Raw genomic sequence first — 13,031 nt, 5'->3', positions numbered from 1 at the left:
ACAGTGTCTCCCTGTAGCCCCAGCTGTCCTGGAACTCACTATGTAGACCAGGCTGGCCTTGAATTCACAAAGATCCGCCTGCCTCTGCCTCCCAAGTGCTGGGATTAAAGGCGTGCACCACCACACCCGGAGACTGAAGTATATTTTTAAAGAATATAGGGACCTATTTACCTTTGTAGAGAAAAAGAAATCACCTTTTAACCAGAAAATAGCTTTATCAATATAAAATGTAATTTGTTCTGTGGGCGACTTACATGGCATTCCTTTACTGTTATGTAATCTTAATTCATTTGCATCTCTGATATTTCATTTTCACATGCATAAGTTCTGAATGGTATCTCAATATCAAAAGACAGAAAGTTAGGGGTTGAGGGTGCAGCTCAGTGATAGAGTGCTTACTTAGCCCAGGGAAGTCCTGTGTTTCATCCCCAGAACCCCACACAAACAGAAGACAGGAAGTCCACAGCAGGCTCCATGTAGAATGTTTTTGTGACTCTTCACTGATAGTCTGAGAATTTAGCTCAGTTTCCACCAACGTGGTTGAGAGGCATCCATTAACTTTCCTGCTACAATGTTGGCCTGAGTTGTCAAGCTTGTACTGGAGATGTGAAAACTTTCTGCAAACTGCAACCACAAGTCATTCCTTCCTTCCTTCCATGTGGACTTCTATGTCATTCAGTCAGCTGTCCAGGTTTACAAAATATCTGCTGCTGGCATTTCTAAGTAAGAAAAAGGAAATGAAATTCAGCATAGTAACTATTAAGATAATTGGTTACTAATTAGAAAATAATTACTGTGGTTTTTTTATTTTTATTTTTTATTTTTTCATTTTGTAAAGAAAAGAAACTGTCCAGGTCTCCAATCTGAATAAAGAAAAGATTTTTGGATATGAATGATGATATTAAAAAATCTAATGGTTCTCACCATTGATGTAAGATTGAATTAGAGATGACTGGGCCATCGAGATGGCTCAATGGTTAAAGGCACTTTTGAGTAAGCCATGGGGACCTGAGTTCAATCAGACCTGAATTTGGTCCTCAGAAACCAAATAAAGGTAGAAGGAGTAAAACAGTTCCACAAAGTTGTGCTCTGACCTCCACAGGAGTTCTGTGGTACGGGTACCCTCTTATATCATGTACACATACACAAAATAATAAATAAATGAGTTAACTAGTTAATGATTCAGAATTAGTGATGATTAGACTTGAATTGCTTGCCTTGAACTTTCATTATTAATTTGTGCACATGGTGTATGTGCATTCATATGAGTGAGCATATGTATGTGTGATAGGTTTGCCCATGTGTGGAGGTCAGAGGCGGATAGAAGGTGTCTTCCTTAATTACTCTCCAAGCTATTTTTTGGAACAGGGTCTGTCACTGAGCCTATAATTCATTGATTACACTACACTGGCTGGTCAATGAGCCCCAAGGATTCAGTGGTCTGCGCACCCCTTCCCCACCTCCACATTGTAAACTCCTGCCACTGGGACTGGCTTTTATATGGGTGCTGGGAATCCAAACTCAGGTCCTCATGCTTTCACAGCAAGCACTTGCCAAATGGGACCTCTCCCCAGCCCCGCTTTGTATTTTGAAATCACATTTTACATTTATCTTATTCTTTCTCATCATGCACAACTACGAACAGGGTTACCCCACGGGACTGTTATTCCAGTGGTTCATGGATGGCAACTGGTGTGAGGACCACGTTATGTTCATTCTGCCTTTTGGGCATTCCAGCCTGTCTTCAATAGCCCCACTTACATCGTGCATTGAGAGAGCTCAGTTGCTTGATTTCATATAGTTTGGCTTTGGCTTTGTGTTTTTTCTCCAGTGAAAACTACTCAGGCTAATAGGTTTTGCCCAATGTGACCATAAATTGTTGTTTGAAATTTTAATTCTAATTAGCAATATTTCACAGCTCTGCCTGGCATAATTCATAATTATGTATTGACCTGCAAATATGAAAAATCACATGATGGGACTGGACAGCTGGCTCAGTGGTTAAGAGCTGCCTGCTCTCACAGAGGACTGGTCTTCTGTTCCCATCACCCACACAGTGGCTCACAAGCTTCTGTAACTCCAGTTTCAGAGAATCTGACAACCTCTTCTGGTCTCTGTAGGCACCGCATACATGTAGTGTACATACATGAATGCAGGCAAAGCACTCGTAGACATAATTCTGAGAGTGTCTTTATAGCAATTTTGAGATTTCCTTTTTAGTTTAGAACAGAGTTATGGGGGGAAAAATCATGACTTCAAAAAGTCATTTCTGCTAAAAGCATGTTTAACCTGGCAGATTTAGGTTGGCATGCTAGTATCAATAGGTCAGTAAGTTATAGGAGTTACGTTAAACTTTCATGAAAAAAAGTTAAAGTCATCCGGTTGTTAATGATACCAAAGTAACAAAAATTGAGTTTTAAGAAAGCAATATAGATGTGTGCTGACATAATTCATAAGAGTAACCCTCGCTGACAACATCATCTATCAAAGCTCATCATGGACAGGAAATAAGGTTCACTTCACAGCTGGAACTTAGTCCTTTTGTGAATGTTATAGTGCTTTAAATTATATAAAGCAATCTCTGTATCTAAATTCATTTTCTATATTGATAATTCCATCATAAATAGGAATTTAGTTTACAAACGCATTGTCTATGCTGATTAATTATGAACAGATTAAAGGTCAAGGGACAATTTTAACATGTAACACAAACCCTTATTTTAAAAGTTGGATGTAGGACCCACTGTAAAGTTGAAGGATGTGACTACCTACTCATCTTCCTTGAATAATCCTAATTGAAATGGAAGTGGGTTGAAATTTGTGCTTTCTCTGGAGAAGTGATATAAACACTTGTAATGGCACAGACATCTCAGGAAACTTTTGGCTAAATGGTGTGTGGTGAATTATTTACCCTGAAGGCTGACATTGACTGAGGTCATGGAGGCAGATGAATCCCAGATGTGACACGTTTTCATTACATTTGACACAGGAAGCGGACATCTAATTAAAGCCTGATTGGAGATGGACTTCTTTTGAATTCCATAGAAATATTCAAATCATACTGTAGAATTTTACTAGTAAAATATTTAAGACTATCATTAAATTGTGATATTTTCTTAATTTTTTTTTTCACTTTTTTAGAAACATGCAAAGGTCCCATCTTTGATCCTGGCTATCAGGATTTTTCAGGAGAAAGCTAAGACTATTTGGCAAAGTCAGGCAGAGACCAGTGGATTATTTCTCATTCTGTTTGTGGCCACAGACCAGGTCCAGGTTCAGATGACCCTAAAGCCGTGGCAAACATTTCCTTGGCTGGTGGTCAGGGCATGCCAAGGCAACATTACAAAGGACCTTTCCTGCACTACTCCTTTTGCCTGTAGACCCCGCATCATGATGCAGACCTAGCTTGAGACAGCCATTTTCACCCCTTTTTGCCTCTCCTCCCTCTTCTCCCCCTCTACTCCATTAGTACCCCATCCCTAGCAAGGTACCAAGTTCCAGTCTCCTCTTCCCAGTAGAGTGGATGATTGCCATCAAGCCCAGCTGTTCTGTGCTTAGCACTGAACCCACATTCCTTACTTCAAAGCCCTCTTTCCCACCCACCAACCACCCGACTAACCTTATCTTGCTGGGTGTCCCAGCCACACTGAAAATCTTCAGGGCCATGTTCTTGCTAATGTCCAGGCTTTGCTATTGCTCTTCCCCACTGTGTTGCCTAACTCTTTGCTTCCCGGCATAAGATACTCACACGTGTTCATTGCATAGGGACAGTGAGGTGTTAATCAATTGATTAACTCCCTGGCAATATTTTCAAGTACTGAATTCCTATGCAAAGCAACCTGTCTCAGTTGTATTGTATAGTGACCAACTGGTGGGGGTGTATGTGTGTGTATGTGTGTGTTTATATGTCTGCATGTGTATATTATTAGAAGTATAGAGGGAAATGTTCATTTTATGTACGAAGAAGGAAAAGACGATTTCTGGCTTAAATTCAAAGCTATTGACTACTATTTTTCCACAGCTTTTCTTTAAGAATCTGTGCAGCTGTAACAGGCCAGAGCATTTCAAATACAATAGGTAAGCTTTTTTCATTATTATGCTATCAATCCTGAGAAAACTAAACAGTAAGTACTTCTCTAAACAGACCATAGAAAACGAAAGAGTCCTTGATTATTATCTACATTTCTATTGCACTTTTAAGAACTTTCTAATAAATATTACTTTAATAATGGACATTATCAAAAAAACATACTTGTGGGACAAGTAGCAAGTTATATTTTTGAAAGCTATGAAACAGAGGCTGGGGAGATGGCTCCATCAGTAAAGTGCTTGCCATGCAAGCATGAGGACCAGAGTTCAATCCCCAGCACCCACATAAAAGCCAAACATGGCAGTGTGCCTTTGTAATCCAGGGCTAGAGAGGTAGAAACAGGCATATCCCTAGAGCTCACTGGCCAACCACTAATTGGTGAGCTCCAGGTTCCGTGAGAGATCCTGTCTCAAAAATTAAGGTGGATAAGGACTGAGGAAGACACTCAGTGCCAACCTCTGGCCTCCACATGCAAACACACACACATACATGCATGCACACACATAAAGTTCATTAACATGTACATACACACACAACACCACACACACGCAAAGTTCGATAATTATATCTTGCTCAGTATTTTTTAACATTTTTTTTAGTTCCTGTGTTATGCTTACTCCCAACTATATAAAAAAAGACATTTCCTGAATTAGCAACTTGAAATGGTTTCATATCCCCGACACAGTACTGTTTGCCAAATACTTTTCCTCCCCTGATTTTATTTACTTTATTTCTGTCCTTTAGCTCTGATGGCTGAGGTGCAATTAGATTCCCTAAAACAAAAGGGCGCCATCAAGCGAACTCTCTTCCTCCGTAACCATCAGTCCCATCTCGTCTTTCCTCTTGTGATAAAGCAGCAGAAATCCCTCCACTGCCAGGATTTTATCGTTTATCTCAGAGTAAGTGCTCTACAAATCACTTCTGCTGCCTCTCACATTCAGATCTGACTTCCAACCATTCCTATCCAGTTAATTGTCATATTAGTCCACAGAGATCTCCAGCTGTCTATTTCCATTTTCCTAGGAGGAAACTATTTTAAGGTTGAATGTTTTCTTCCTGACTTTGGCTTCATCTAAGCCAATGATCTGTTGTGATTAATGTCTAAGGTTTTTTTTTTTGTTTTGGATAAAATCTTGAAAATAGGACTTAACTCAGGTGGTTTCCATTTCTAACTGCCTCCCACTCCCCTTACATAAAAGTTCAACACAATTTATTTGAATTTTTACCCTACGTGAGTATGCTTTGTTAGATTTTATAAGCATGCATTTCAGTCAGCTCAGGAAAATATTTAGACATCCAAAACTTTCATCAAAAATAATTTTTAATTGTGTTTGTAAAGGTAATATATTTTTACAAATCCCACCATGACATTTAAAATCCAATATATTTAGAACACAATTATCCATTTTATGTTGCTGGTTATTAGAGTGCGACCAATGCTCCTATTTCTTCTCTTTCTCCAAGGGACTTAGTCAGCAAGGGGAATCCTAGTGCAGACCAATGGTTCACAAGGGCACTCGGGAATGAGAAGTCAGGCACATAAGACCCTCCTGTCTTATTATGGGCCTGACTGGGAGGAACCAAAGGGTTAGTGCCCACTCCTCACTGTGAGGACTTCCAGTTCTTTACCGAGAAAACTTCAAATGTACTAACAGTATCTTGAAGTTCATGAAACAACTTAAATAACACAAGAGGAAGAGAATTTAGAAAGTTTTCTTCCTCTAAATCCAAGAACCTATAAATTCTAGCAACTTCTTCGAAGTAAAAAAAAAAAATCCTGATTCATGAAAGTTTTTGTGGCATTTATGGTATATAAGTATAATATATTACTTGGTGACTTGACCAAGCTTATATGAATTGTTACAGGTCTGGAGTAACAATTCCTTCTAGAATATTCCAGTGACGCCATGGAGCTAAATGATTTCATCAAGAGACATATGTTGTTTATGCTAGCTTCTGCATACCGCGTAACTCAGCATGCAGCCACATCTGTTGCAATGATAACTGTTTCATGATTCACTTACATTAACTCAAGTTCAGTGTTACCCACTCTTCTAGACTAACAACACCTTGCAGTTATTTCACAGAACCTTGATGAGGTTTGTGATTATTTTTCCTAGGATGAAACCGAATTCCGAGATAAATTATCTCCAATCAACATTAGCTTGAATTACAGTTTGGATGACTCCACCTTTAAAGAAGGCCTGCAAGTGAAACCAATTTTGAACTACTACAGAGACAACACAGTTACAGAACAGGTATGTCCTTGACGCTTTCTGATGCTGCTTCATCGCGGTCCGTCTGCGTGACCCGAAGAAAATAGCTGGCCCTTTTCATTTTCATTCCTGCACGCAGATATGTAATTAGGGAGGTTTTCCTAACAAGTTTGTTGAATACTGTGCCTTATCGTGATTTTGAAAGTCCTTCCCTTTATGCAGCCAAGATTTATTTTGTTCAAAATGTAACGGCAATAGAAACAATACAGCCAGTATATCATGCAGATGTATGATATACTAGTTAGCATTGTCCACAGACATTTCAAAACAAACTGAAAATGAACTCATAACAAAAACTAGGGTCTATCAGGACGTCAACTTAGAGTTTAGAGCTGGGTAGACTCAGGTGCAGTGAAATGAAAGCTTTGGTTCAGTTGATGGAATCCTTCAGAATTTTCAAGAAGAAAGAGGTGATTCAGACTCTCCAGATCATTTCTGATGCCTGGTTTGCTCAACACAGGCTCGCATCCTGGTGGACTGTGGAGAAGACAATCTATGTATTCCGGACTTGAAGCTGTCAGTCAGACCGTAAGTTTAAATAAATAAATGTATATTACACCTAATGAAATGCAGGTGTTTGTTTAAAGCTCCTTTTGAGGCAGTATATTCATCCAACAACTGGAGGGGGAAAGCGGTGTGTGAATTTCTTGAGAGTGGCCACACTTTGGGTCAGCCTGTGGGTCTGGGCAGTTCTCTATCACTGGTGTCAATTGACGCACCCTGAGGTCATTCCTGGGCTATTTCATCTTTCAGCATAAGTGTTTTGTTAAAAGTAAACTCTGGTGTGGCTGAGGTTGTACTCACTCACCTCACTAGTCACAGGAGCAAAGGTTCAGACAGGCAGGTTCCACCCACACCTTAACGGAACTTGTTTTCCAGCACCCCATGACTCAAAGGCATCGTTAAAACTGTCAAAACAAAATTAATTTTAATTTACTGGGGGCGGGGCGGGGGAGAGAAAAACTTAAAAGACACACCAGGGAGTCAAGGAGAAGGTGTCACAGAGTCAAATGAGAATCAAAGAGATTCATAGTTCCAGTAACGGGGAGCCCTGACTCTGACTGGTAATTGCGCTGTGTTATGTTACAGAAAGAAATTGGAGTAGCGCATAAAACATCCTAGGGAGAAGCAGAGCTCTGCTTCTCTCTCCCAGGAACTCCCTCACTGCCAGTGTTTGGAATCTGCTGGGTAATCTCTCGAAGGGACTTCCCCCAAAGTTCATAATTTACCAAGTGTCAAAAGCAATAGCTTTAAGTAGGGGTCAAAAGTGGAGGAGGCATTTCTAAATATTGGTTTCATTTGGAGTTCAAAGTGAATTAAGTTTCCTTAAAATACTTCAAACCCTCCATCAGCCATTTAAGACCTTGTTTCACCTGCCTGTTTTTCCATATTATCACCCCCACTGCAGTGTGTCCGGCACCCTTTCGCCTGCTAAACCAGCTCTCTCTCTTTTCCCACAACTCATTCTCATTCTAATGTGTATTCTCAGCAATGTGCTGGAGCTCCTTCACTCTGGCTCCTGTCACATGTTAAGATTGCAGGAATTTTGCTAGCAGATTGCTCAATCTGTTGGTAGCTTAAAATTGACCGCAGTGGGAGAGTTCACACACCACTGGAATCCACAGACGATAGAGGGCAAGTTTATTTTTCAGAATTAATTTTACACAATTACTAGTACACCACTGAGCGTTGTCCCGCCCTTTCCGCTCAGAAACTGTTCTCTAAGGCTTCCCACCGGCCCTTCCTGATGCTCTGTCTTCTTTCTCAGTCTAGTCTTGCATTTTCCCTTTTTTTTTTTTTTAATTTTTATTTTATGTAGGTAAGTGCACCTGTGTCGTGCAATGTCTGCAGAGGTCAGAAGATGATGTTGGATCCCCTGGGACTGGAGTCACAGAAAGTTGTTAGCTGCCATGTGGGTGCTGGGATTCAAACCTGGGTCTTCTGCAAGAACAACCAGTGTTCTCTTTAGCCTGCATTTACTCTTTTAAAAAAATGTTTCAGAAATATTCTATTTATAATTTTTATTTTATATGTATGAGTGTACTGCCTACATGTATGTAAGTGTACCTGTGTCATGCAATGCCCAAGGGGGTCAGAAAAGGGCACTGGAGGCCCCTGGAACTGGAGTTACAGACAGTTGTTAGATGCCATGTGGGTGCTGGGAATCGAACCCAGGTCCTCTGCAAGAGCAGCCAGTGCTCTTAAACGCTGAGCCATCTCTCCAGCCCCCTTTTATTTTCTTTTTTCCTCCTAAACCAGTTTTGTGTTCTGTTTTGAGACAGGATCTTGCTCTGTAGTTCAGGAAGGTCTCAAGCTCACTATGTAGCCCAAGTTGGTCTCAAACTTCCAACTGCCCTGTCAAGGTCTCAAGTGCTGGAATTTTGGGCCTGCAACAAACACAACAGTATTTAAATTCTTAAATAGAATATTCATGAAGTCAGTACATAAAGTTACATGATCACTCTTTTCAAACTGTATTTTTTAGAGATAAGCATCAGATAATCATTGGGGATGAGAATCACCTTATGCTCATCATAAACGCCAGAAACAAAGGGGAAGGCGCCTATGAAGCAGAACTCTTCGTCACGATCCCAGAGGAGGCAGATTACGTCGGGATTGAGCGCAACAACAAGGTACTACCGCTAACTAAAGTGAAGAGCTGCATATGTGCTTGAAGCCAAGTAAATATTGAATCGGGCCAAATAGGCCGAGTACTTCCTCCTAAATAAAGAAAGCAAAAGGGAACCTTCCTTTGTAGGCTCAGGACAGCAAAGATCCAGAGAGAATGGGCTGTAGACTATTAATACCTACGCTACAGCAGGAAGGTAAATTGGCCAAAGACTAGGGGCTGAAGCAAGAAAGAGAAAGGAACTGGTCAGTGAGGTATATGAGTTTATTTTCCAGGCTCACTCAGTCTTCTCACTGGCTTTTCAAGCCTTGTTTTGAGTTCCTTTAACTCCCAAGCATATTACACAAGGCCTGGTTTTTATTATTCACGAGGGAAGAAGAGCTAGCCAGTCCCTGCTGAGCACTGATAACAGCCTGGACAGGAACTGCAGAGGAAACACATTCATTTAAGCTTTCTTTTTCGTCCACTTGTTTGGGAGTATGACCAGAAGGACTGTTTCTTCCTCACGTGCCAGTTTTTAATGCTGTTGGTGACTGAAACGACATCAGTGCTGTAGGTGACCTTCCTGTTCAGTGCCACAGCATGAACCTTGCCACTCCACGGTCCTGGGAACCTGTGGTAGTCCTAATTACTTGGTCTAGAGCAGCATTATAAATGGCCGGATATGGTGGGGCAGGCTTGTAATCTCAGCAATCAGGAGGCTGAAGCAAAGGGATTGGGATTCCAGGCCTGCCTGAGCTACATATCAAAACCCTGACTGAAAACACCCAGAGCAAGCAAACAAACAGGAACCACCAGGTTAACAGAGCTTCTCTTCTTCAGACATATGCAAGACTTAGCAATTAAAGACAGAGGCCAGGTTTTACATACTATGGTTAAACACAATGTCACTACAAACCAGTTTCAAAACCAAGACCGATTACCTTGATGAAATTCTGATCAGATGTATATAAAAGAAACTCTTAAAAGCCAGCAGTACTTTACATATGCATCCATACACACACACACACACACACACACACGAGAATCTCATCTCAAAAATGGCCATGCTGAACAAAGCCATACACACTGGTGCTAGACATAAGGGCTTTCACTTGAAGAAAGCATTTTCAGAAATATCATTTACATTTTAAGACAGTAAATATTTCTGACTAGTTTCAAACTGAACAAGTGACAGAATTATATATTTCATTTGTACTAAAAGTTAACCATAGCCAAAAGTTACAGCAAGATTAAAACAAGCTAATGTTTAAACAGTTTCCATTAAAGACAATTCCATGGAAGAGGATAAAGAATGGGATGACAAGAAGTATTTAGTCTTAATGAGGCAATACAGAATTAATCTATTATTAGAGACCATTTAAGATTACCATTCCCAAAAGCGTAGAGTATAAGAAAAGAGCTTTCATGAGTCTGATTCAACTACAGTTGTTCACAGCTAACCCTTTCACATAGCAGCATGCGGGAACTTAGAATGAGAGTTGAAAGCACAAGCACACAGCACACAGGGTCAGAGGAGCCAGCAAGCCAAGTCTGCCTTGTGACTGAGATCTGCCTGCCTCTGCCTTGCGAGTCCTGGGATTAAAGGTGTGCCATCACACCCGGTTTCAGAAAGTGTTTTGTATAAACAAGTTACACTTAAAAGTTCCACATAAAGTTGGGCATGGTGGCACCCACCTTTAATCCCAGCACTCAGAAGGCAGAGGCAGGTGGATCTCTGTGAGTTCAAGGCCAGCCTGTTCTACATAGTGAGTTCCAGGACAGCTGGGGCTACAGGGAGACTCTGTCTCTAAAAGCCAAAAAAAAAAAAAAAAATTTTCACATAATAGACCTAGAGACATTGTCCAATAGATTTAAAGATGTTTAGGGTACCCAAATTTATAAGGCCTTTGTACTATCCAAATACCCTTATTTATAAATCTGCACGTCTATCTTAATGAGGCATGTCACAATGAAGGGAAAATAAAACCATTACCTGGTCTGGACGTCCATTCTGGGTATCTGTCTGGCTTCACCTTATGGGAGGCTCCAGTCCTGGGCTATGCATCTCTCTCTGGCCTCCTGGAAGGAGACCTGGAGAGGAAATTCTTCGGGGGTGCGCACTTCTCTGTTCCGGGGGCCAAGGGGGCTGCAGGGTCCAGGAGCAGCAGCCTCTATTACCAGTGAGGGTACGGTGACTTGTTCTCACTGGGGACCTCCACAAATGTTAGGGAAAAATCAGAGATGAACAGCTGGAGTCAGGTGAGGAGAGGAAGTTTAATAATTTGATGCTAGTGGGACTGACCCCAAGAATAAAAGGAGTCAGGCCCCTTGTTCAAGTTTTGGGGGACTTTTATATTCATGTATGGGGAAATGCAAACGAAAGGCAAAACAGCACATGGGTGACAATTAAGTAAAAGGTACATGTGATAATTAAGCAAGCGAGGCCACAAAGGTTACAGGAGTGTGAAAACTTTGGAAAACAAAGACTTCCATCTTGAGCAACTGCAAGGGGCAGGATGGGGAGACTCCTGCTCACCTCCCCCATACCTGTCTCTTAAGAGTTTTCCATGTTGCAAAGTTCTTAATTACCATCACATTGCAAAAGCTTTCCACCTCTACAATACTTTCCTGTGAATAAGCATATAACAAGCTTAGTGTTTGCTGAAGAATTTATATATTTAACTAAAATTTATTTTCTACTGCTTTCTCAAGACTCCATCCTCTAAGGAGTTTCCATATTCTAATGATTGAATAATTTTGTGGAAACTAATCTTTCTTTTGTGATGCTGTTATTGTAAAGGCCTTTGGAAACTTAGGGGAAGAGCCTAGGGTGGAGTTGTACCCCTAAATCCTAGCATGTGGGTGACTGAGACAGGATGATCAGAAGTCCAAAGCCAGCCTATACATAGGACTACAGGGTCTCAAAAGAACTCTGTGGATTCAGGGCCAACCTGGTCTACAGAGTGAGTTCCAGGCCAGCTGAGGCTACAGGGAAACCCTGTCTCAAAACGACCGGGGGCAGGGGACAGAGGGAGGGAGGGAGGGAGGGATGGAGGGAGGGACAGAGGGAGGGAGGGAGGAAAAGGAAAATGCAGGGGTCATACAATTCTCTTTCCCATTTCTAATCTCATGAATTCTTGTTTTAGTTGAATTACTTTCTCAGTTTAAAAACAAGCCAGTCAGGCATGGCGATGCACGACTTTAACCCCAGCACTCAGGAGTCAAAGGCAGTTGGATTTCTGTGCGTTCAAGGCCAGCCTTGAACATAAGGAGTTCCTAGTCAGGCAAGGGAGACATACCCTGTCTCCAAAAAAAAAAAAAAAAATCAAGTGAATAGAAATAAAAAATCATTGACAATCATTTAAAATCATTATAATTCAACTTAATAGAAACTTAATAGAACTTAATAGAAAAAATATCTGCAAACTCATTAAGTTGTATGCTGTGACTGTATATAGCTTTTTATATGTTGACTGTACCTTGTTAAGGTGGTTTAAAACAACAATGCAAAGATGTTTGACTTCTTCCTGGTTAGCAGAGAAGTGAGAGTGCTTACAGCCCTTCACCTCACCTTCTTCCTCCTTCATTTCAGACATGAAAATCAGTTTTGCCTAAATTTCCCCAAGGAATGACCTAAAATCACCTCATTTCCTCCTGCATACTCACTTCTCTGTTAAAGTTACTTCAATATTGAAAAATGTATATGAGAAATGTGAAGCCCTTGCACAGACTGTACCCATGGTGTACGAGCCATGATACAATCTCCAGGAGCAAAAAGGAAGAAAACTATCACCTGAAAATGCTTGCACAGGGATAATGTGCAGAACAAACATAAACTTCAGTGTTTGTAATTATTTTATTACGTGTGTGTGTGTGTGTGTGTGTGGTGTGTGTGTGTGTGGTGTGGTGTGTGTGGTGTGTGTGTTGTGTGTGTGGTGTGTGTGTCTGGTGTGTGTGTGTCTGGTGTGCTGTGTGTGGTGTGTGTGGTGTGTGTGTGGTGTGTGTTGTGGTGTGCTGTGGTGTGGTGTGGGTCGTGTGGTGTGTTTGGTGTGGT

General features: G+C 41.0%; 1 protein-coding gene across 1 annotated transcript in view; it reads left to right on the top strand.

The window, feature by feature from the left end:
- Positions 1 to 13,031, top strand: part of Itga8 (integrin subunit alpha 8) — a 215,974-nt gene that overhangs the window by 120,563 nt on the left and 82,380 nt on the right. Inside the window, exons 16-20 of the mRNA XM_008833886.3 lie at positions 4,022 to 4,077; positions 4,835 to 4,989; positions 6,211 to 6,348; positions 6,827 to 6,894; positions 8,852 to 8,999. Coding sequence (XP_008832108.1) covers positions 4,022 to 4,077; positions 4,835 to 4,989; positions 6,211 to 6,348; positions 6,827 to 6,894; positions 8,852 to 8,999 — 565 coding nt within the window. The remainder of the gene's footprint in view (positions 1 to 4,021; positions 4,078 to 4,834; positions 4,990 to 6,210; positions 6,349 to 6,826; positions 6,895 to 8,851; positions 9,000 to 13,031) is intronic.

The sequence above is a fragment of the Nannospalax galili genome, unplaced genomic scaffold (genome assembly GCF_000622305.1).
Source record: "Nannospalax galili isolate Female #2095 unplaced genomic scaffold, S.galili_v1.0 scaffold976, whole genome shotgun sequence".
Lineage (NCBI taxonomy): Eukaryota > Metazoa > Chordata > Mammalia > Rodentia > Spalacidae > Nannospalax > Nannospalax galili.
This window is presented reverse-complemented; position numbering and strand designations above follow the sequence as displayed.